The sequence below is a fragment of the Scyliorhinus torazame genome, chromosome 15, assembly GCF_047496885.1.
Source record: "Scyliorhinus torazame isolate Kashiwa2021f chromosome 15, sScyTor2.1, whole genome shotgun sequence".
Taxonomy (NCBI): domain Eukaryota; kingdom Metazoa; phylum Chordata; class Chondrichthyes; order Carcharhiniformes; family Scyliorhinidae; genus Scyliorhinus; species Scyliorhinus torazame.
Window position 1 is genome coordinate 207,135,911 of NC_092721.1, and position 25,434 is coordinate 207,161,344.

The following is a 25,434-nucleotide window of genomic DNA, read 5'->3' on the forward strand; positions in this document are numbered from 1 at the left end:
GCTGTTGCTAACTTTTGGTTGGTTCAATTTGCTCTGTTTTATAACCTTTGCTCGAGCGTCGCCAGGTATCTTTATGATACCGTCACGAGGTTCAAGTTCAAGTCATGATCAATAACTCAACACCCCAATTCGTAAGATTCAAATCAATACACATTTATTATACACAGTAAATCGCTACTCATGCATAAACTCTACTTAATAAACTATCTCTATAACTAAAAGGCCTATACTTAGCTTCGGAATTGGCCCACCAGGTCAGGGGAACAAATGGCCTTTCGTTCAGGTTCTGAGTCTGCGGGATTCGAAGTTGGTATGGACTGGTAGCTCGGAGCGCCTATCTCGTAGCGAGTGTTGACTTGAGACTTACTTGCTTGGAGGCAGCTTGGGCAGTTCACTCTCAGGGGTTGCTTCGCGTTGCTGAGTGACCCTGTCAAGAAGGACGATTTGAACTTGGGGGCTTTGCTTTATAGTCCCCAGGGGCTTCCCGCCCTTCGGGGCGGACCCCATACCTGGTTCTAGGTGATTGGACTTTGTTCCAATCGCTTGGTTCGATTTCTCCAATGCTGGAGCTGTTCCCTGATCGATGGGCGGTCTTTAAGTGTCCGTTAACCTCTTTTGTGTTGGCTCCTGCTGGCGCCGAGGAGTCTGGCTTGGCTTTGTTTACCTTAAAATGTTTCGCTTGTTCCCGGGGATCGCTCACTAATATGTAGATGGCTGCTACATTACTATGCAAATTGCTGCTGGTTTCAGTGCTGTCTGGTTCCTTACAGGTCTTAATACACATGATTCCTGTATTTGCTAGTCTTTGCCTGTGTTGGCTGAATTTCCCTTCAGCCTTTGCGGTTCTCCATTTTAAGTTGGGAAGTGGCCAACTCAGGTGGCTACACTGCCTCCTTGTGATTCTGACGCGAAGCGTGAAGGATCACATAACTGCGTTGTCTTCATTCCCTGACCCGGCGAGCACTCTTCTATGGCCTCTACACTGACCATAACTATGCAAGAAAAAGTTTAACTAACATTCTAAGTGGCGCTATGTCAAAACAGGGACATGCATTACAAAATAAGAAAAACGGTACCTCTAACTATCCTCAATAAACTACACTCACTCAAACATTCAATCATACTAACTTCCTTAATGATACAAACAAAATCATGGCAGCATTATTCACAGTTTTCCTGGCTTGGCAGTCAAGCTCAGGATTGTACAATCGCTCATGACACACATTTCTTTATTCACAAAACGAACGCAAACGAATGTTCTTTATTATAGATCGCGGGGGTTGGGGGTCTGGTCATCACCGAAAATAGGGGATCTGATCGTATCTCCCGGGGTGCGAGCGCGGTAGGCTCTCCTTCACCATTTCCTCAGGCGAATAGTCTGCACGATGCAGCAGAGTATCGCCAATACCAATAGGGATTCTATCAAGTAGGACAGGGAGTACCAGGTTATAAACCTGTCACACCAAGATGGTGTGGTGTCGCTTGTGACTGGGCTCTGGGTACTGTGGGGAAGTGAATCATTAACGGCTGGGGGGGGTTGGGGTCAGGGGGTTCGCGTTCGCGCGCGACCAAATGTTCATTAGGGTGATGAGCAACACGGAGGATGTCCTCATGGTTCTTCTTCTTTCTCTTCTCTTATCTTCACTGGAGTTTCTGGGGTTCTGTGGGATCAAGCATAGTGTCTGTTACTATCTTGGTTTAATATCTCGTCTGTTAGTCTGTCTCTCCTTTTGTGCCAATTCTCCCTTTACAATTTGTCACCATGACTCCCTCATTTTATTTTTTTTTAAACCGAATATTCAGGCAAGACACACTTCAAAATACTGAAACAGTGCGAGCCGTCTCGCAGGCTGTGCGATTTACCATCCAAATGTTTGAGGATGTAAATAGCATAGGGATGGCAACCTAGGGGTCGCCTGAAAACAAAACACAACTTTTTGAACCGAAAGTGCTGAAATGAGGTGCGCAAGGGCCGCAACGGGTAAGAATTGGATGGAATCCCCGGGTAGGATGGCGACCAATGCCGTGTGTGCTCTACCCGAGCGTAGCTGACCAGAGGGGGGTTCCCAGGCAGGGCGGGTTCCAAGCCGTTTCTTCACTGCCCGAGCAACCGACAAGAACGGACAAAAATGTAGTCATCGTGGGGGGTTGCCGTAAAGGTTCTACCTTTAGACCTGAAGGGCAGTTATGAACGGATTGTTTTTCTGTCGACAGACGAGTTCCTCTGAACTGGCGTCTGGGACATTAACAAGTCTCTGTGGACAAACTAGTTCCTCTGAACTAGCGTCTGGCACAAACTAGTTTCTCTGACTGCCAGTGAGCGTCAGAAGGGTGGTGGCGTGGGGCTGTGAAAACCTTTTCGATCTTACAAACAACATTTAACAATACCACTACAAACAATATAAAACATGCTGCAGGTTCCATCAGAAAGGACACCGTTTCTCCCAAGCGGATCCTTTTTAAAACATCATCTGGACACCTCAGTTATCGGTTGCGGACAGGGGCGCAAAGGGATTCTCGCTTTGGGAGTCAGACTCAAAGTCGTCATCTTCTCCCGGATGCCATACTCTGGAATGTATCAGGGCGGATAGGGCTGCATGGTGCGACTTGGAGTCCATCTCGTAGTTCCGGACGAGCCTGTATGAGTTATCTCGGTGCCAAAAGGTGGTGTCTAGTTCTGTGGGGACGGAGTCGGGGTCGTCATCGTAGGGCGGTGGTCTTTGGTGAGGTTTACTGAGGAATGTGATGAGGAAGGGATCACTCGAATCGTGGTCAGATTCGCTGGGTGTGGGGCCTGTTGCATGGGGATAGTAGGGAGGCGTGCTGTGGCTATTGTCTGTGTCACAGTCGCTGTCGCTGCTGCTGCTGTCTGTGGGCGTTCCGGGGCGGAGGCTAGAGTTCGGGGGTGGAGTCCGTGGCTGGGCTGGACGTGTTGGGGTAGGGTTACATTGGCTGTGGGCGGGGTGTGGTCTGCTGCGTCGAGCATGACGTGGTGTGTGTGGTTCGACTGTGTTCCATATGCCTTAAGCTGGTTAATATGGAACCACGCAGTCTTTCCGTTGGGGAACTTTATTTTGTAGACGGAAGGGCTGACTTTGTCCGCAATGGAGTACGGACCCGAATATTTAGGTGACAGGAATGTGCTGGGGTTGTATACGGAGAGCATGACTTGCTGTCCTACACTGAACTCAGTCGCATGCGCTGTCTTATCGAAACAGGCCTTGCTCTGTTTCTTTTGTGTGCCGAATCGCACCGCGGCTGCTAGCTGAGCCGTTTTAACATTCTCTACCAGTTGTTCTACTGCTTTCTCGTGTGTGAGGGCCGTCACTTCGGGGCTGGTCAAATCTAATCCCAATAAAAATTCTGTGCCTTTCATGGGGTGTCCAGTCATGAGGGTGTGTGGGGTGTAACCTGTAGATATTGAAACCGTATTTCACAAAAACATCAGTGCAAAAGGGAGGACTGAATCCCAAGTGGTGTTGTTCTGCTGGACCATTTTTCTGAGGGTGGTTTTTAGGGTCTGATTCATGCGCTCCACGATACCACTCGACTGTGGGTGGTATGCAGTGTGGAATTTTTGGGTAATGCCAAATATCGTGAGGACGTTCTTCATGACACGTCCCGTAAAATGGAAACCTTGGTCGAATTCAATGCTGCGGGGGAGTCCCCATCTCGTAAAGATGTGGTGGGTTAAAATCTTTGCTGTGGTCTTTGCCGTGTTCGTTCTGGATGAGAATGCCTCTACCCATTTTGTAAACATGTCTATCACAACGAGTACATATTTATAACCATTCCTGCAAGGGGGCAATGGTCCTATAAAATCAATCTGGAGTTTAGTCCAGGGGCCATTAATGGGTCGGGTGTGACTAAGTTGAGCTTTCTTGGTGTATCTGTCCGGATTGTTCTGGGCACAGATAAGGCAATTCTCAACGTAGTGCGTTACGTCTTCTTTTAAATTTGGCCACCAACAGAGCTGCCGGAGGTGGGCTGTAGTGGGATCAATTACCTGATGTCCATGACTGTCATGGAATAAACAAATGAGCTGATTCCTGTCCTGTTCAGGAACCACATAACACCAAACCGCCGTGTGTGGTCAGTGCATTTTTGAATCTATCATAGGGGGCTGGATAGTTTCCTTTCAAAATCTCTCTGAGATTGTTATCCTGCTTCTGGGCCTGCACTAAATCCTCGATATTAGTCTGCGAGACCTGAACTGCATTCACTGGTGCGTTCTCGGGGTGTGTCCAAAAATATCCGTGCCTGAAACCTGCCTTAGCCAGTGCGTCAGCTTTCACATTTCCAGGGGGGAGGAATGGTGGTGACTACGAACTTTAACTATTCCAAAGGTCCTTCCCTGGGCTTTTCCTAAAATGTGACGGAGCAATGGGGCTGAGGGGAGGGGTTTTCCATCTGCGGAAACAAATCCTCTTGCTTTCCACAGGGGTAGGAATTCCGTAAGGCTGTTGCAGACATAGAGGCTGTCCGAGTATATGTCTGCTGGGCTGGGGAAGGAATCTGGGTGATCTATAATATACGCAACGACTGCTAGTTCTCCCGCCTGCGCGCCTAAGTGTCCTGGTAGCTTTAAGGAGATCTCTTCTAGGGCGCCTCCCTGCGCGTCCTCAACATAAATGCCGCATCCTGGAATGCGCTTCCCTTCTAATATTGTGGAAGATCCGTCCACATAAATTCACAAAGGTGCACACGTGTTTGTGGGCTGAGGGCTCTGGGTTGGACGACCTGTCTTTCTGGTGGGGTGTTTTCGCAATAAAGGGGCCTGTGTTGTGTCGTGAGATGATTTCACATTCATGGGGGGTGCCTGGGTACTAAAGGTTATCGGCTAGGAAAGTGTGGGTCTTGGTCCTTTTAACAGTGATGCCCCGTCCCTGCAGGAGAAGGGTCCATCTGGCTGCTCTTACTTGACTGACTGTACCGTCCTTGAGTCGTCTGTCGAGTAAAGGTTGGGTGGGGGGGGGGGGGGGGGGGGGGGGGCGGGGGGGGGCTTCCGTCAGGATTGTGATGGGGTTCAGTCCGGTTATGTATGAAAAATATTGTACTGACCAAAAAACTGCGAGCAGGTGCCTTTCACAGGCTGAAAATCCCTGCTCCACAGGATCGAAAAGTCTGGAGGCGTAAGCTACGGGCCTTAACTGTTCGTACCGTTCCTGGAGGAGCACGGCCGAAAGGGTGCGGTCTGTGGTCGCTACCTCTATCGCATAGGGGGAAAGCGGGTCTGGGACTTGTATAGGGGGCTGCTATGAGGGCTCTTTTCAAAGAGTCCACAGCACCCGTATGCTGCGGAAGCCATTCCCAGGGGGCTCCTTTCTTTAGGAGGTCTGAGAGGGGTGCTGCCTTGCTGGTGAAACCGTCAATGTGGTTTCGGCAGTAACCAACCAGTCCTAAAAATGACCGGAGGGCTGAAACATTCTGGGCAAGGGGCAATTTGGCAATCGAGTCAATTCTTTTGTGCTCGATCTCGTGTTTACCATGTGTGATAATTGTATCCAAATATATCACTTTGTTTTCCAAAATCTGGGCCTTTTTGGGGTTTACTTTACAACCAAGTTTCTGTAGGAGTTCCAGGAGTTCGGACAGAAGCTCGATGTGCTCTGCCTTGGTGTATGTCTGCAGTAATAGGTCGTCCACATACTGGACCAGACATTCGGGGCGAGAACATTTTGATAATCCATTTGCCAGCTGTCGGTGGAAAATGGAGGGGGAGTTGTGGAATCCTTGTGGAAGGCATGTCCACGTCTACTGCTGATTTTTAAAAGTGAAGGCAAATTTGTATCGGCACGCTTTTGCAAATGGAATGGACCAGTGATCTGCAAGGGTGAAGCAAATTCAAAAATAACTTTCAAAAGAGAATTTGATAAGATACTGGAACATGTACCTCTCCTGGGAGTGTTTGATGGGGACAGTGTAGAGGGAGCTTTACTCTGTATCTAGCCCCGTGCTGTACCTGTCCTGGGAGTGTTTGATGGAGACAGTGTAGAGGGTTCTTTACTCTGTATCTAACCCCGTGCTGTACCTGTCCTGGGAGTGTTTGATGGGGACAGTGTACAGGGAGCTTTACTCTGGATCTAACCCCGTGCTGTTCCTGTCCTGGGAGTGTTTGATGGGGACAGTGTACAGGGAGCTTTACTCTGTATCTAACCCCGTGCTGTACCTATCCTGGGAGTGTTTGATGGGGACACTGTAGAGGGAGCTTTACTCTGTATCTAACCCCGTGCTGTACCTGTCCTGGGAGTGTTTGATGGGGACAGTGTAGAGGGAGCTTCACTCTGTATCTAACCCCGTGCTGTACCTGTCCTGGGAGTGTTTGATGGGGACAGTGTAGAGGGAGCTTTACTCTGTATCTAACCCCGTGCTGTACCTGTCCTGGGAGTGTTTGATGGAGACAGTGTAGAGGGAGCTTTACTCTGTATCTAACCCCGTGCTGTACCTGTCCTGGGAGTGTTTGATGGGGACAGTGTAGAGGGAGCTTTACTCTGTATCTAACCCCGTGCTGTACCTGTCCTGGGAGTGTTTGATGGAGACAGTGTAGAGGGATCTTTACTCTGTATGTAACCCCGTGCTGTACCTGTCCTGGGAGTGTTTGATGGAGACAGTGTAAAGGGAGCATTACTCTGTATCTAACCCCGTGCTGTACCTGTCCTGGGAGTGTTTGATGGGGACAGTGTAGAGGGAGCTTTACTCTGTATCTAACCCCGTGCTGTACCTGTCCTGGGAGTGTTTGATGGAGACAGTGTAAAGGGAGCATTACTCTGTATCTAACCCCGTGCTGTACCTGTCCTGGGAGTGTTTGATGGGGACAGTGTAGAGGGAGCTTCACTCTGTATCTAACCCTGTGCTGTACCTGTCCTGGGAGTGTTTGATGGGGACAGTATAGAGGGAGCATTATTCCATATCTAACGCCGTGCTGTATCTGTCCTGGGAGTGTTTGATGGAGACAGTGTAAAGGGAGCATTACTCTGTATCTAACCCCGTGCTGTACCTGTCCTGGGAGTGTTTGATGGAGACAGTGTAAAGGGAGCATTACTCTGTATCTAACCCCGTGCTGTACCTGTCCTGGGAGTGTTTGATGGGGACAGTATCGAGGGAGCATTATTCCATATCTAACCCTGTGCTGTACCTGTCCTGGGAGTGTTTGATGGAGACAGTGTAAAGGGAGCATTATTCCATATCTAACCCCGTGCTGTACCTGTCCTGGGAGTGTTTGATGGGGACAGTGTAGAGGGAGCTTTACTCTGTATCTAACCCTGTGCTGTACCTGTCCTGGGAGTGTTTGATGGGGACAGTATAGAGGGAGCATTATTCCATATCTAACCCTGTGCTGTACCTGTCCTGGGAGTGTTTGATGGAGACAGTGTAAAGGGAGCATTATTCCATATCTAACCCCGTGCTGTACCTGTCCTGGGAGTGTTTGATGGGGACAGTGTATAGGGAGCTTTACTCTGTATCTAACCCTGTGCTGTACCTGTCCTGGGAGTGTTTGATGGGGACAGTATAGAGGGAGCATTATTCCATATCTAACGCCGGGCTGTACCTGTCCTGGGAGTGTTTGATGGGACAGTGTAGGGGGAGCTTTACTGTGTATCTAACCCTGTGCTGTACCTGTCCTGGGAGTGTTTGATGGGGACAGTGTAGAGGGACCTTTACTCTGTATCTAACCCAGTGCTGTACCTGTCCTGGGAGTGTTCGATGGGGACGGTGTAGAGGGAGCTTTACTCTGTATCTAACCCTGTGCTGTACCTGTCCTGGGAGTGTTTGATGGGGACAGTGTAGGAGGAGATTTACTGTGTATCTAACCCCATGCTTTATCTGTCCTGGGAGTGTTTGATGGGGATGGTGTAGAGGGAGCTTTACTCTGTATCTAACCCCATGCTGTACCTGTCCTGGGAGTGTTTGATGGGGACAGTGTAGAGGAACCTTTACTCTGTATCTAAACCCGTGCTGCACCTGTCCTGGGAGTGTTTGATGGGGACAGTGTGGAGGGAGCTTTACTCTGTATCTAACCCTGTGCTGTCCCTGTCCTGGGAGTGTTTGATGGGGACAGTATAGAGGGAGCTTTACTCTGTATCTAACACCGTGCTGTACCTGTCCTGGGAATGTTTGATGGGGACAGTGTAGAGGGAGCTTTACTCTGTGTCTAACCCCGTGCTGTACCTGTCCTGGTAGTGTTTGATGGGACAATGTAGAGGGAGCTTTACTCTGTATCCAACCCCGTGCTATACCTGTCCTGAGAGTCTTTGATGGGGACAGTGTAGAGGGAGCTTTACTCTGTATCTAACCCCGTGCTGTACCTGTCTCCTAGAGTGTTTGATGGGGACGGTGTAGAGGGAGCTTTGCTCTGTATCTAACCCTGTGCTGTACCTGTCCTGGGAGTGTTTGATGGGGACAGTATAGATGGAGCATTATTCTGCATCTAACCCCGTGCTGTACCTGTCCTGGGAGTGTTTGATGGGACAGTGTAGGGGGAGCTTTACTCTGTGTCTAACCCCGTGCTGTACCTGTCCTGGGAGTGTTTGATGGGGACAGTGTAGAAGGAGCTTTACTCTGTATCTAACCCCATGCTGTACCTGTCCTGGGAGTGTTTGATGGGGACAGTGTAAAGGGAGCATTACTCTGTATCTAACCCCATGCTGTACCTGTCCTGGGAGTGTTTGATGGGGACAGTTTAGAGGGAGCATTTATCCATATCTAACCCTGTGCTGTACCTGTCCTGGGAGTGTTTGATGGAGACAGTGTAAAGGGACCATTATTCCATATCTCACCCCGTGCTGTACCTATCCTGGGAGTGTTTGATGGAGACAGTGTAAAGGGAGCATTACTCTGTATCTAACCCCGTGCTGTACCTGTCCTGGGAGTGTTTGATGGGGACAGTGTAGAGGGAGCTTTACTCTGTATCTAACCCTGTGCTGTACCTGTCCTGGGAGTGTTTGATGGGGACAGTATAGAGGGAGCATTATTCTATATCTAACGCCATGCTGTACCTGTCCTGGGAGTGTTTGATGGGACAGTGTAGGGGGAGCTTTACTGTGTATCTAACCCTGTGCTGTACCTGTCCTGGGAGTGTTTGATGGGGACAGTGTAGAGGGACCTTTACTCTGTATCTAACCCAGTGCTGTACCTGTCCTGGGAGTGTTCGATGGGGACGGTGTAGAGGGAGCTTTACTCTGTATCTAACCCTGTGCTGTACCTGTCCTGGGAGTGTTTGATGGGGACAGTGTAGAAGGGGCTTTACTGTGTATCTAACCCCATGCTTTATCTGTCCTGGGAGTGTTTGATGGGGATGGTGTAGAGGGAGCTTTACTCTGTATCTAACCCCGTGCTGTACCTGTCCTGGGAGTGTTTGATGGGACAGTGTAGAGGGAGCTTTACTCTGTATCTAACCCCGTGCTGTACCTGTCCTGGGAGTGTTTGATGGGGACAGTGTAGAGGGAGCTTTACTCTGTATCGAACCCTGTGCTGTACCTGTCCTGGGAGTGTTTGATGGGGACAGTATAGAGGGAGCGTTATTCTGTATCTAACCCCGTGCTGTACCTGTCCTGGGAGTGTTTGATGGGACAGTGTAGAGGGTTCTTTACTCTGTATCTAACCCCGTGCTGTACCTGTCCTGGGAGTGTTTGATGGGACAGTGTAGAGGGAGCTTTACTCTGTATCTAACCCCGTGCTGTACCTGTCCTGGGAGTGTTTGATGGGGACAGTGTAGAGGGTGCTTTACTCTGTATCGAACCCTGTGCTGTACCTGTCCTGGGAGTGTTTGATGGGGACAGTATAGAGGGAGCATTATTCTGTATCTAACCCCGTGCTGTACCTGTCCTGGGAGTGTTTGATGGGACAGTGTAGAGGGTTCTTTCCTCTGTATCTAACCCCGTGCTGTACCTGTCCTGGGAGTGTTTGATGGGGACAGTGTAGAAGGAGCTTTACTCTGTGTCTAACCCCATGCTGTACCTGTCCTGGGAGTGTTTGATGGGGACAGTGTAAAGGGAGCATTACTCTGTATCTAACCCCGTGCTGTACCTGTCCTGGGAGTGTTTGATGGGGACAGTATAGAGGGAGCATTTATCCATATCTAACCCTGTGCTGTTCCTGTCCTGGGAGTGTTTGATGGAGACAGTGTAAAGGGAGCATTACTCTGTATCTAACCCCGTGCTGTACCTGTCCTGGGAGTGTTTGATGGGGACAGTATAGAGGGAGCATTTATCCATATCTAACCCTGTGCTGTTCCTGTCCTGGGAGTGTTCGATGGGGACGGTGTAGAGGGAGCTTTACTCTGTATCTAACCCTGTGCTGTACCTGTCCTGGGAGTGTTTGATGGGGACAGTGTAGAAGGAGCTTTACTGTGTATCTAACCCCATGCTTTATCTGTCCTGGGAGTGTTTGATGGGGATGGTGTAGAGGGAGCTTTACTCTGTATCTAACCCCATGCTGTACCTGTCCTGGGAGTTTTTGATGGGGACAGTGTAGAGGAAGCTTTACTCTGTATCTAACCCCGTGCTGCACCTGTCCTGGGAGTGTTTGATGGGGACAGTGTAGAGGGAGCTTTACTCTGTATCTAACCCCGTGCTGTACCTGCACTGGGAGTGTTTGATGGGGACAGTGTAGAGGGAGCTTTACTCTGTATCTAACCCCGTGCTGTACCTGTCCTGGGAGTGTTTGATGGGACAATGTAGAGGGAGCTTCACTCTGTATCTAACCCCGTGCTGTACCTGTCTCCTAGAGTGTTTGATGGGGACGGTGTAGAGGGAGCTTTACTCTGTGTCTAACCCCGTGCTGTACCTGTCCTGGGAGTGTTTGATGGGGACAGTTTAGAAGGAGCTTTACTCTGTATCTAACCCCGTGCTGTATCTGTCCTGGGAGTGTTTGATGGGGACAGTGTAGAGGGAGCTTTACTCTGTATCTGGCCCAGTGCTGTACCTGTCCTGGGAGTGTTTGATGGGGACGGTGTAGAGGGAGCTATACTCTGTATCTAACATCGTGCTGTGCCTGTCCTGGGAGTGTTTGATGGGGACAGTGTAGAAGGAGCTTTACTCTGTATCTAACCCCATGCTGTACCTGTCCTGCGAGTATTTGATGGGGACGGTGTAGCGGGAGCTTTACTCTGTATCTAACCCCGTGCTATACTTGTCCTAGGAGTGTTTGATGGGGACAGTGTAGAGGGAGCTTTACTCTGTATCTAACCCTGTGCTGTACCTGTCCTGGGAGTGTTTGCTGGGGATGGTGTAGAGGGAGCTTTACTCTGTATCTAACCCCGTGCTGTGCCTGTCCTGGGATTGTTTGATGGGGACAGTGTAGAGGGAGCTTTACTCTGTATCTAACCCCGTGCTGTACCTGTCCTGGGAGTGTTCGATGGGGACGGTGTAGAGGGAGCTTTACTCTGTATCTAACACCATGCTGTACCTGTCCTGGGAGTGTTTGATGGGGTCAGTGTAGAGGAAGCTTTACTCTGTATCTAACCCCGTGCTGCACCAGTCCTGGGAGTGTTTGATGGGTGTCATGATATTCAAACACACACATCATGATGGACACACTAACAGGCAAATCAGAGTACACAACACCACAACCAATCACAGACAAGAACACCAACCATATAAAAAGCACGAGCACGACACCTGGTGGTCAGTAGGTCTGGGGAGAAGGGAACAAGAAAGAGCTGTTAAAACACCACAAGCAGGGAACCCCCCACGTGCAGAGTGCAAAGACCAAACTGTAAATAGTAAGTTTAAATAAAGAAGCGTTGTACCATATGCAACTGTGTTGGCTCATCTGTGTGTCAGAACACCCAACACCACATGGTACAGGAGTGGATCGATACCTGCCTACCAACCTGCCATTCTGGACATGGACCACACCGGCAAACCGCAGCCGATGCAAGTCACGGGGAACCTAGGTACCAACTGGAAGCTCTACAGGCAGCGATTTGACCTGTACATCCGTGCCACTTTAAAACAGAATGTCTCGGATGACTCGAAGATTGCAATGCTCCTCTTCTACGCAGGTCCGCACGCAACCGACGTTTTCAACTCACTGGTGTTTGAAGAAGGCGAAAACCAAGCCAAATATGACACGGTCATCCTCAAACTGGACCAGCACTTTCAAGTTGAAGTAAATGAAAGTTTTGAAAGATACCTCTTTCAGCAACGCCTGCAAGGTAAGGAGGAGCTTTTTCAACCCTTTTTGACGCACCTCCGGATTCTAGCGCAGTCCTGCGGTTACGGCACCACCACAGAGTCCATGATCAGGGACCAGATTGTTTTTGGCGTTGCCTCTAGTGGCCTACGCCAGCAGCTTCTTAAAATGAAAAGCCTCACCTTAGCGTCTGCTGTGGAAGCCTGTGTCCTCCACGAAAATGCTACCTGCCGTTTTGCCCGATTTCAGGCGTCCGAGTTGGCACGGAGGGGGTCCCCAGACGTCGAATCGGCAAGCCAGGCCGCCCACGACGTCGAACGCATCCAGGCCGTCGATTACTTCCCGACCCACGGCCCGGACGACAGCGGCCGCTTCCCGCGCTTTTCGCGGTCTCCCACGCAGGTGCGCGCCAAAAATAACGGCCACAACGAGGGACGCACTGCGCAGGCGCGCCCACCGCAAGATCGCACTGCGCATGCGCAGTGGCGCAACGAACGCCGTGACGTCATGACGTGCGGCAATTGTGGAGCTCTACATTTAAAAGGGCAATGTCCTGCAAAAAACCGACAGTGCCACAGATGTGCCACGATGGGCCACTACGCAGCCCACTGTCGTTCGGCTCAACCCATGGATCCGGCGCATCCTCGACAACCTCGCAGACGAGTCAGGACCGTCCAGCCCACGCATCAAGACTTCCAGTTAAGTGATGCAGATGACCAGGATGCCTTCCGAGTTTCCGTCATTGATGTCAACAAGGTCAATGCCATCAATCCAGCCGATGAGTGGTGTGCCACCCTGGCGGTCAACCCGAACTCGTCGCAAGCCCATTAGACTGGACTTATAATACCGTTCATATGTTTAACAAGTTGCACAATTTTACATGATAACCTGTTGTTGTTTATCGTTCCAGATGTCGTCTGACTGGACAACTGTTCAAGTTTTTTTTTCTTCTTCTCTCGTTCGCATTTATGTTATGTTATGGTACAACTTGGCTCATGTGACGCACCCGACATCGCCCCATGTACATAGTTCCGTCATATGCACATGCTGCACACGACACACACACACTCCTAGATGCATTCACGACACGATCATATTTATCACCACGTAGGCACATATCTTTGTAAAAAGGGGGGATGTCATGATATTCAAACACACACATCATGATGGACACACTAACAGGCAAATCAGAGTACACAACACCACAACCAATCACAGACAAGAACACCAACCATATAAAAAGCACGAGCACGACACCTGGTGGTCAGTAGGTCTGGGGAGAAGGGAACAAGAAAGAGCTGTTAAAACACCACAAGCAGGGAACCCCCCACGTGCAGAGTGCAAAGACCAAACTGTAAATAGTAAGTTTAAATAAAGAAGCGTTGTACCATATGCAACTGTGTTGGCTCATCTGTGTGTCAGAACACCCAACACCACAATGGGGACAGTTTAGAGGGAGCTTTACTCTGTATCTAACCCAGTGCTGTACCAGTCCTGGGAGTGTTTGATGGGGACAGTGTAGAGGGAGCTTTACTCTGTATCTAACCCCGTGCTGTACCTGTCCTGGGAGTGTTTGCTGGGGAAAGTGTAGAGGGAGCTTTACTCTGTATCTAACCCTGTGCTGCACCTGTCCTGGGAGTGTTTGATGGGGACAGTGTAGAGGGAGCTTTACTCTGTATCTAACCCCGTGCTGTACCTGTCCTGGGAGTGTTTCATGGGGACAGTGTAGAGGGTTCTTTACTCTGTATCTAACCCCGTGCTGTACCTGTCCTGGGAGTGTTTGATGGGACAGTGTAGAGGGAGCTTTACTCTGTATCTAACCCCGTGCTGTACCTGTCCTGGGAGTGTTTGATGGGGACAGTGTAGAGGGAGCTTTACTCTGTATCGAACCCTGTGCTGTACCTGTCCTGGGAGTGTTTGATGGGGACAGTATAGAGGGAGCGTTATTCTGTATCTAACCCCGTGCTGTACCTGTCCTGGGAGTGTTTGATGGGACAGTGTAGAGGGTTCTTTACTCTGTATCTAACCCCGTGCTGTACCTGTCCTGGGAGTGTTTGATGGGACAGTGTAGAGGGAGCTTTACTCTGTATCTAACCCCGTGCTGTACCTGTCCTGGGAGTGTTTGATGGGGACAGTGTAGAGGGAGCTTGACTCTGTATCGAACCCCATGCTGTACCTGTCCTGGGAGCGTTAGATGGGGACAGTGTAGAGGGAGCTTTACTCTGTATCTAACCCTGTGCTGTACCTGTCCTGGGAGTGTTTGATGGGGACAGTGTAGAGGGAGCTTTACTCTGTATCTAACCCTGTGCTGTACCTGTCCTGGGAGTGTTTGATGGGGACAGTATGCAGGGAGCTTTACTCTGTATCTAACCCCGTGCTGTACCTGTCCTGGGAGTGTTTGATGGGACAGTGTAGAGGGAGCTTTACTCTGTATCTAACCCCGTGCTGTACCTGTCCTGGGAGTGTTTAATGGGGACAGTGTAGAGGGAGCTTTACTCTGTATCTAACCCCGTGCTGTACCTGTCCTGGGAGTGTTTAATGGGGACGGTGTTGAGGGAGCTTTACTCTGTATCTAACCCCGTGTTGTACCTCTCTGGTGCAGCCCAGTAGCACAGTGGTTAGCACTGTTGCTTCACCGTGCCTGGCTCCCAGGTTCGATTCCCGGCTTGGGTCACTGACTGTGCGGAGTCTGCACGTTCTCCCCGTGTCTGCGTGGGTTTCCTCCGGGGGCTCCGGTTTCCTCCCACAAGTCCCGAAAGACGTGCTTGTTAGATGAATTGGACATTCTGAATTCTCCCTCTGTGTACCCGAATAGGCGCCGGAGTGTGGCGACTAGGGGATTTTCACAGTAACTTCATTGCAATGTTAATGTAAGCCTACTTGTGACAATAATAAAGATTATTATTATAAGGTATCTCTGTGTTTTGTTGCTTTAGGGAGATGATATTGGATTTGTGACTGTGTTGGCGTGGTGACTGTTCCTCCAATGGGTTCCTGGACCAGTTCCACGAAAGCGGACTCGGTGTGCGTAGCTGTGATTGGACCGCCTGCCGCAGGGAAGAGCTCGCTCATCAACGCATTGCTGGGCAATGAGAACCAGAAACCTGTCCAAAATCCTCCAACCAAGTTCACTCATCCCAAATACCCAAATGTTACCATCTGGGAGTTTCACTCCGTCTGCTCAATGGGCAGTGACATGAACCAGTATGACCTGCTCATCATCGTTTCTTCAGTGGATAGGTTTGCTGCTGATTCTGTGAGGCTTGCCAAAGAGTGTCAGGCTAAGGGTAAGGCTTGTTACTTTGTCCGCACCAAGATTGACTCTGATGTTCAAAAGTTCCAGGCCACTATTACCTCCATCAGACAACTTGATCGGTTCCTTGAAGAAATCGCCTCATCCTGCTCTGATTCTCTGGCACAGGAAAATGTACAATCCTCATCGATATTCCTCGTGTGTAACACCAACACTGAAAGCTATAATTTCCCCCTCTTCCGTGACACCATCGAAGAGAAGATCCGTGAGCTCAACAAGTATGGATGGATTTGGTCTCCAATATTGTATCTGTGTGTCTGTATCGTGTCACATGGTGATCACTTTGAGAACCATGTTAAATTCTTCAGGGCTGGGGTGAGCGACTGCTGAGAGGGGGGGTGGGGGTGAACCCTTCACTGGAGGGTCCAGCACACGGGGGCCACCATCGCAGAGTAACCGGTCAATCATTTCCCACAGGGCCGGGGAGAAGCCTCGTCACTCAGAGGATCTGAACTTTCTATCCCAAAGGGGCAGCACGGCGGCACAGTGGTTAGTACTACTGCCTCACGGCGCGAGGTCCCGGGTTCGATCCCCGTTCTGGGTCACTGTCCGTGTGGAGTTTGCACATTCTCCCCGTGTCTGCGTGGATCTCACCTCCACAACCCAAAGATGCGCAGGGTAGTTGGATTGGCCTCGCTAAATTGCCCCTTCATTGGAAAAAATGAATTAGGTACTCTAAATTTATATGAAAAAAACCTCTATCCCAGAGACCAGTTGTTGAGTATATACAGGACTGAGATCAATCGATTTTTGGGCACCAAGTGAGTTAGTGGATATTGGATCTTGGGAGAGGGCGGGAAAGAAGAAAGTCTACACAATATCACTGAAAGGTGGAAGAGGCTTTAGAGATCGCCTTTCAATCCCAGTAAGTTGACACATCGCATGGTCAGGACGTTCAATAGCCCCAGTGTAGTTGGGCTGAGAGTGCAAAGCTTTACCCAGGGATTTTTCAGCTCCACACTGACCATCGAGTTAATATTTCTACTCAATGATTTTTCAGCAGTAAGGGTGACCATGAAAGCTACCAGATTGTCATTAAAACCCATCTGCTTCACTAATCTCCTTTAGGGAAGGAAATCTGCCGCCCTTACCCGGTCTGGCCTACATGTGACCCCAGACCCACAGCGATGTGGTTGACTCTAATCTGTCCTCTGAAATGGCCAAAGAAGTTGTGTTCAAGGGGACAGTTCAACTTCTCAGGAGCAAACAGGCCTGGGCAATAAATGTCGGCCTTAGCCTGTGGCACTCATATTCCCTGAATAAATAATAAAAAATAAAGGTAAAGATGCTCCCTCTCGCTCACTATACTCACTCACTCACTCACTCACTCACTCACTCTCTCGCTCACTATACTCACTCACTCACTCACTCACTCACTCACTCACTCACTCACTCACTCACTCACTCACTCACTCACTCACTCTCTCGGTCACTCACTCACTCACTCTCTCGCTCACTATACTCACTCACTCACTCACTCACTCACTCGCTCGCTCGCTCGCTCACTCACTCACTCACTCACTCTCTCGGTCACTCACTCACTCACTCACTCACTCTCTCGGTCACTCACTCACTCACTCTCTCGCTCACTATACTCACTCACTCACTCACTCACTCACTCGCTCACTCACTCACTCACTCACTCACTCACTCACTCACTCTCTCGGTCACTCACTCACTCACTCACTCACTCTCTCGGTCACTCACTCACTCACTCTCTCGCTCACTATACTCACTCACTCACTCACTCACTCACTCACTCACTCACTCACTCACTCTCTCGGTCACTCACTCACTCACTCTCTCGCTCACTATACTCACTCACTCACTCACTCACTCACTCACTCACTCGCTCGCTCGCTCGCTCACTCACTCACTCACTCACTCTCTCGGTCACTCACTCACTCACTCACTCACTCACTCTCTCGGTCACTCACTCACTCACTCTCTCGCTCACTATACTCACTCACTCACTCACTCACTCACTCGCTCGCTCACTCACTCACTCACTCTCTCGGTCACTTACTCACTCACTCACTCACTCACTCACTCACTCACTCTCTCGGTCACTCACTCACTCACTCTCTCGCTCACTATACTCACTCACTCACTCACTCACTCACTCACTCACTCTCTCGGTCACTCACTCACTCACTCTCTCGCTCACTATACTCACTCACTCACTCACTCACTCACTCTCTCGGTCACTCACTCACTCACTCTCTCGCTCACTATACTCACTCACTCACTCACTCACTCACTCACTCACTCGCTCGCTCGCTCGCTCACTCACTCACTCACTCACTCTCTCGGTCACTCACTCACTCACTCACTCACTCACTCTCTCGGTCACTCACTCACTCACTCTCTCGCTCACTATACTCACTCACTCACTCACTCACTCGCTCGCTCGCTCACTCACTCACTCACTCTCTCGGTCACTCACTCACTCACTCACTCACTCACTCACTCACTCTCTCGGTCACTCACTCACTCACTCTCTCGCTCACTATACTCACTCACTCACTCACTCACTCACTCACTCACTCTCTCGGTCACTCACTCACTCACTCTCTCGCTCACTATACTCACTCACTCACTCACTCACTCACTCACTCACTCACTCAGACAAGCAATAAACCAAAAGGTGATTGTATGTGAAATTTTTGAGTTGTTTCTGAGAAGACTTGATAAGATCTTATGTGTTTTTTCTTTAGAACGAGGGGAGTAGTTGAAGGTACAAGTGGGACGTCTTCACCGAGCGAGTGTAAGGAAGCACCTGGACTGGATCTGGCTGTCTTTGGCGATCGCTGTTCTGGCAAATCTTCATTGATCAATGCACTGAGAGACCTTCAGCATGATGATGAAGTCGCGGCGAAGACTGGGCTTGCCGAGCCCTGCACACAGCCTGTTGCGTACTCTTTCCCCAAGTATCCGAACATCAGGATTTGGGAGCTTCCTGAGACCAGCCCAAACCGCCAACCAGAGCAGTACCTGAAGCAAGTGAATGGCAAAGATTACGGGATCTTCATAATCGTCGCTTCTGAAATCTTCAAAGATCACCATGGTCATCTCGCAAAGGCTCTTCAGAACGCGGGGAAGGAGGTTTTGTTTGTCCGCACCAAGATCGACAGTGATCTTGAAGCTCATAAATGGCGACTTCGATCAAAATACATGGAGAATAAGATTGTTGAGGACATTAGACAGTCCTGTGTTAAATATCTGGAGAAAAGTGCAGTTCCGAATCCTGCCCTGTACATCTTGAGCAATCTTCAGACTGAGAAGTTTGATTTTCCATCACTTTGTTCAAGGATTCAGAACCATCCTGAAGTGATCAAGTGAGTGACTGCCGTGCACCGGGAGATACATTCGGATCAGCGACAACAGGAGGGGGCTGGTCCCGCAGTTAGTCCCTCTCCCCCTGCTCATTCATAGCAAGGTGGGAGCAGAAGTAGACCATTTGGCCCCTGGAAACTGCTTCTCTATTCAGTTAGATCATTGGCTCAGCCTCGACCTCAAAACCATTTTCCCGCACTCTCCCCATATCTCTTGTTGTGATTAATATCCATTTTTGTCTTGGTCATGCCCACTGATTGATCTCTGGGGCTGAGAATTCCAAAGATTTACCATCCTCTGAGTGAACAAATACCTCCTCACCTCAGTCCTTGTTCTGACTTATCCACGCTCAGCGCCGTGCGCCACCATCTGCACACACCCAATCGCTCACTCCAGCAGCACCGACTCACCCAATACTGACCTTGTCCCCAGTGTCATTTCATTCTTCGTCTCATCCGACACCTTAACAAGAAACACTTTCTCTTCCTTTCAAGTATTAAGGAAGACAAGCTCCAACAACTCATCGATACCAACGGCCATCCAGGACCTCTCCACCCCTTCCCGTTCCTCAGGTCCCATCGTTTCCAAGCCCAGCCCTTGCGTGAATTCACTTCACCCTCTGACCTTCCCCTCTCTGAGACTGAATGTGCTGTACTCATCAATCCCAATCCCCACACTCTCCTCCCTCTGGCTGAACTTGTCTCTCGCTGAACAATTTCTCCTTTAACTTCTCTCACTTACTCCAAACCAAAGGAACTTCCGTGGGTAGCAGCATGGGTCCTGGTTTTAATAAAGAACAAAGAGCAATGCAGCACAGGAACAGGCCCTTCGGCCCTCCATGCCTGTACCGGTCATGATACCAACCTTCGCCAAAACCCTCAGCACTTCCTTGTGCCGTATCCCTCTATACCCATCCTATCCATGTGTTTGTCAAGATGCCTTTTGAAAGTTGTTAATGTATCTGCTTCCACAACCGCCCCTGGCAACGCGTTCCAGGCACTCACCAGCCTCTGTGTAAAATACCTGCCGCGCACATCTCCTCTAAACTTTGCCCCATGGACCGTAAACCTATGCTCCCTAGTGACTTGAGCCCTCCACCCTGGGAAAGAGTGCCTGACCATCCACTCTATCCATGCCCCTCATAATCTTGTAGACCTCTATCAGGTCACCCCTCAACCTCCGTCTTTCTAATGAAAACAGTCCGAATCTATTCAGCCTCTCCACACAGCTAACACCCTCCAGACCCGGCAACATCCTGGTAAACCTCCTCTGCACCCTCTCCAAAGCCTCCACATCCTTCTGGTGGTGTGGCGACCAGAATTGTGCGCAATATTCCAAGTGCGGCCTTACCAAGGTTCTATACAACTGCAGCATGACTTGCCAGTTTTTATACTCAGTGCCCCGTCCAATGAAGGCAAGCATTCCGTATGCTTTCTTGACTACCTTTTTGATTTGATTTGATTTATTATTGTCACATGTATTAGTATACAGTGAAAAGTGTTGTTTCTTGCCTGCTGTACAAACAATGCATACCGTACGTTGGGAAGGAAGGAGAGACTGCAGAATATAATGTTACAGTTACAGCAAGGTGTAGAGAAAAGATCAACTTAATACGAGGTAGGTCCATTCAAAAGTCTGATGGCCGTCGGGAAGAAGCTGTTCCTGAGTCGGATGGTACGTGACCTCAGCGGGAATTGTAGACCGAGTCAATGGATGGGAGGCTGGTTTGCGTGATGGACTGGGCTACATTCACGATCTTTTGTAGTTTCCTGCGGTCTTGGGCAGAGCAGGCTCCATACCAAGCTGTGATACAACCAGAAAGAATGCTTTCTATGGTGCATCTGTAGAAGTTGGTGAGAGTCGTAGCAGACATGCCAAATTTCCTTAGTCTCCTGAGAAAGTAGAGTCGTTGGTGGGCTTTTTTAACTATAGTGTCGGCATGGGGGGGACCAGGACAGGTTGTTGGTGATCTGGACACCTAAAAACCTGAAGCTCTCGACCCTTTCTACTTCGTTCCCATTGATGTAGACAGGGGCACGTTCTCCACTACGCTTCCTGAAGTTGGTGACAAGCTCCTTTGTTTTGTTGACATTGAGGGAGAGATTATTGTTGTCGCACCAGTTCACCAGAATCTCTATCTCATTCCTGTACTCTGTATCATCATTGTTTGAAATCCGATCCACTACGGTGGTGTCATCAGCAAATTTGAAAATTGAGTTGGAGGGGAATTTGGCCACACAGTCATAGGTGTATAAGGAGTATAGTAGGGGGCTGAGGACACAGCCTTGTGGGGCACCGGTGTTGAGGATGATCGTGGAGGAGGTGTTGTTGCCTATCCTTACTGATTGTGGCCTCTGGGTTAGAAAGTTCAGGATCCAGTCGCAGAGGGAGGAGCCGAGGCCAAGGACACGGAGATTGGAGATGAGTTTCGTAGGAATGATGGTGTTGAAGGCTGAGCTGTAGTCGATAAATAGGAATCTGACATAGGTGTCTTTGTTATCTAGGTGTTCCAGGGTAGAGTGCAGGGCCATGGAGATGGCGTCTGCTGTGGACCTGTTGCAACAGTGGACCTTGTCCACTTGTGTTGCCACCTTCAAAGATCTGTGGACCTGCCGCCCAGATCTCTCTGACTTTCTATATTCCTAAGAGTTTTACCATTTACGATATACGATATGTTAGACCTACCAAAATGCACTACCTCACATTTGTCCGGATTAAACTCCATTTGCCATTTCTCTGCCCAAGTCTCCAACCTATCTATGTCCTGCTGTATCCTCTGACAATCCTCAACACTATCTGCTACTCCGCTGTTATAACCTGCCTACTTACCATTGGCTGGGGACTAATGACTATCCCACAGTCCTGTGGGAGTATGAGCTTCCCTAATGAGGGGCGCGGAGAAACTCCTAGTATAAATAAGCTGGCCAGTTCAGGAACCAGCAGGAAGGAGTATGTAGCAAGGGAAGTTGCTGCTACTGTTATGTATATATGTTATAGTAAATAAATGTTATTACTTTGTATCCTTAAAACTCGTGCTGGATTCTTCGTGGCCCTTACAAAACTGGCGACGAGGGTTAAAGTGAATAGCTGTCTACACTGCTGAAGCCACCTCCCTGGATTTTTGTTGGATACAGGTTGGAAGTTGTTTTCTATTATATCATGCCTCTGTACGGACGTTTGGATGTTTTTGATGCTGTGCTGGAAAGCTGGAACCAGTACACACAACGGATGTGTTACTATTTCCGGGCAAACAATATCACCGGAAACGAGCGCCAGGTGGTCATATTGCTCACCGCCTGCGGCCCGCATACGTTTGGGGTGATTAGGAGCCTTACGTACCCAGCTGCGCCGGACACCAAAACGTTTGATGAACTTGTGAATATAGTGGGGCAACACTTTAACCCAACCCCGTCCACGATAGTCCAGCGTTACCGGTTTAATACCGCTGAGAGGACCCCTGGAGAATCCCTTGCCGATTTTCTATCCAGGCTACGCAGGATTGCGGAGTACTGTGACTATGGTGAGACCTTGTCAGAAATGTTACGCGACCGTTTCGTTTGCGGTATTAACAATGCAGCCACCCAGAGAAAGTTGTTAGCGGAGCCAACATTGACTTTTCAACAGGCCATTCAAATAGTCTTGTCCCGAGAGAGCGCAGAGCGAGGAGTACAGGAGCTGCAGGGAATGGAAGTACATGCCTTGGGGCGCAACCCTTTCCATCCAAAAACGTCCCCCCGCACTCCTGCGGTACCTTGGGCGAGGCAACGTCCTGACCGACGCCAGTGGCCACCGGACATTCCTCCCCGAAGGGAGCCTTCTCCAGAGCCAATGGATGAGGAGCCATGTCCGTGTCAGACTTGTAGGCGCCGACCCCGTTGCGGACGGCGGTCCTGGGGACGCCAGAGGCGCCGTCATTCCGACCAAAACTGGGACCAGCCCAGGGGCCGTAACTGGGACCAGCCCAGAGGCCGTACCTTCCATGTGGATGAACCTGCGGCGACTACTCCTGAGGACGTGGAGACGGAGGACGACTGCCTGCAGCTGCATTGTGTGGCAGCTCCCCGTGTGGCCCCCATTAAGGTGACAGTACGGGTCAATGGCCACCCGCTTGAGATGGAGTTGGATACTGGCGCAGCGGTCTCCGTGATCGCACAGAGGACATTCGACCGCATCAAGCAGGGTATACAGACCCTTACATTAACTGACTCACAGGCCAGGTTGGCCACCTACATGGGGGAACCACTGGACATTGCAGGAACTACGATGACCCCTGTTGTTTATGGACGCCAGGAGGGGCGTTTCCCACTTATCGTGGTGCGCGGCCATGGGCCCACTTGGGTCGGGACTGGTTGCGCCATTTGCGGTTGCAATGGCAGCACATCCTCCAAACAGTTTCTGAAGGGTTGACTGAGGTGCTAGGACGATACCCAGATGTATTCCAGCCTGGTTTGTGGAAAATAAAAGGGGCCGTAGCCCATATCCAAGTTGAACCAGGAGCCACGCCGCGCTATTTCCGGGTGCGCCCAGTGCCTTACGCCTTGCTCGAGAAGGTAGAAGGGGAGCTCACTCGTTTGGAGAGTTTGGGTATTATCAGGCCCGTCCGTTTTGCTGACTGGGCAGCACCAATTGTACCTGTAATGAAGCCAGATGCCACAGTTCGCTTGTGTGGCGACTATAAACTTACAGTGAATACAGTTTCCCGACTCGACCGATATCCAATGCCTCGCATAGAGGATCTCTACGCGAAACTTGCAGGTGGACTCTCGTTCACAAAATTAGATATGAGTCACGCCTACCTGCAGTTGGAGCTGGACCCTGCCTCCCGACCATATGTAACGATTAATACACACCGGGGCCTGTATGAATATACACGGTTGCCCTTTGGAGTATCCTCTGCCTGCGCAATTTTTCAACGTGTTACAGAAGGCATTTTGAGAGGTTTACCACGTGTGGCTGTCTACTTAGATGACGTTTTGATTACAGGGACGTCAGAGCAGGAACATTTGGAAAATCTGGAGGCTGTCCTTAGACGCCTTTCGGAGGCTGGAGTCCGTTTACGTCGCACAAAGTGCGTATTTCAGGCAAAGGAAGTAGTCTACCTAGGTTATCGGGTGGACCACGAAGGTCTGCACCCCGTCGCAGAGAAGGTGCGTGCAATTCAATATGCCCCCGCCCCGACTGACACTTCGCATCTTCGTTCTTTTCTCGGTCTCGTAAACTATTACGGGAAGTTCCTCCCCAATCTGGCAACTACGCTGGCCCCCTTGCACCTGCTGCTAAAGAAAAATCACACCTGGGTTTGGGGTCAGCCGCAAGAAACCGCTTTCCGGCGGGTAAAGCAACAATTGTCGTCGTCTGGGTTACTAACCCACTATGATCCTGGAAAGCCTTTGCTCGTCACATGTGATGCATCCCCGTATGGTATTGGGGCCGTCCTGTCCCACAAGATGGAGAACGGGGCCGAGCGACCGATAGCTTTCGCCTCCCGCACATTGACTGCAGCGGAGAAAAAGTACGCGCAGATCGAGAAGGAGGGCCTGGCAGTGGTTTTTGCGGAGAAACGCTTCCACCAGTACATGTACGGCCGCCATTTCACTATCGTGACTGATCATAAGCCCCAGCTGGGACTTTTCAGAGAGGATAAGCCAATACCGGCCATTGCCTCTGCACGGATCCAGCGCTGGGCTTTGTTGCTTGCTGCATACGAGTATTCTCTGGAGCACAAACCAGGTACGCAGATAGCAAATGCCGACGCACTGAGCCGATTGCCTTTATCGACCGGCCCCATGTCGACCTCCACGACCGGTGAGGTGGTTGCAACCCTAAATTTTATGGACACCTTGCCTGTCACGGCATCACAGGTCCGTGAGTGGACCCAGACGGATCCAGTCCTGTCAAAGGTTCGGCACATAGTCCTGTATGGTGGGCAGCACAGACAGCTCCCAGGCGAGTTGCGGGCATTTTCCTCCAAGCTGTCAGAATTCAGCGTGGAAGACGGCATCCTCTTGTGGGGGACGCGTGTGATTGTCCTGGAAAAAGGCCAGGAGCTGATACTATCAGACTTGCACAATGGGCATCCGGGCGTGACCAAAATGAAAATGTTGGCCCGGAGTTATGTCTGGTGGCCAGGCCTCGACACCGACATTGAGAAGGTGGCCCAAAACTGCTCCATTTGCCAGGAGCATCAGAAGCTTCCGCCGGCAGCGCCCTACATCACTGGGAATGGCCAGGGCGGCCTTGGGCACGCTTGCATGCGGATTTCGCAGGTCCTTTTCAAGGATCCATGTTCCTTCTACTAATTGATGCCCAGTCCAAATGGCTGGAGGTGCATAAGATGCGGGGACAACGTCCTGCGCAACAATTGAAAAGATGCGTTTATCGTTTAGTACGCATGGCCTCCCCGAGGTGCTGGTCACGGATAACGGCACTCCATTCACGAGTGAGGAGTTTGCTAGGTTCATGAAGATGAACGGCATCCGCCATATCCGCACTGCCCCTTACCACCCGCTTCAAATGGGTTGGCAGAGCGCGCAGTGCAGACATTCAAAAGAGGCCTAAAGAAGCAGTCTTCCGGATCAATGGACACGAGACTGGCTCGCTTTTTGTTTACGTACAGGACCACCCCCCATGCAGTGACTGGGGTAGCTCCC

At 50.3% G+C, this 25,434-nt stretch overlaps 1 protein-coding gene across 2 annotated transcripts in view; it reads left to right on the forward strand.

Annotated features, from left to right (window-relative positions):
* LOC140392161 (uncharacterized) overlaps positions 1–25,434 on the forward strand; it is a 46,184-nt gene that overhangs the window by 6,314 nt on the left and 14,436 nt on the right. For both annotated transcript variants that reach the window (XM_072477523.1, XM_072477524.1), the window contains exons 2-3: positions 15,072–15,666; positions 18,166–18,786. In XM_072477523.1, coding sequence (XP_072333624.1) covers positions 15,122–15,666; positions 18,166–18,786 — 1,166 coding nt within the window. In that variant the 5' untranslated portion in view covers positions 15,072–15,121. The remainder of the gene's footprint in view (positions 1–15,071; positions 15,667–18,165; positions 18,787–25,434) is intronic.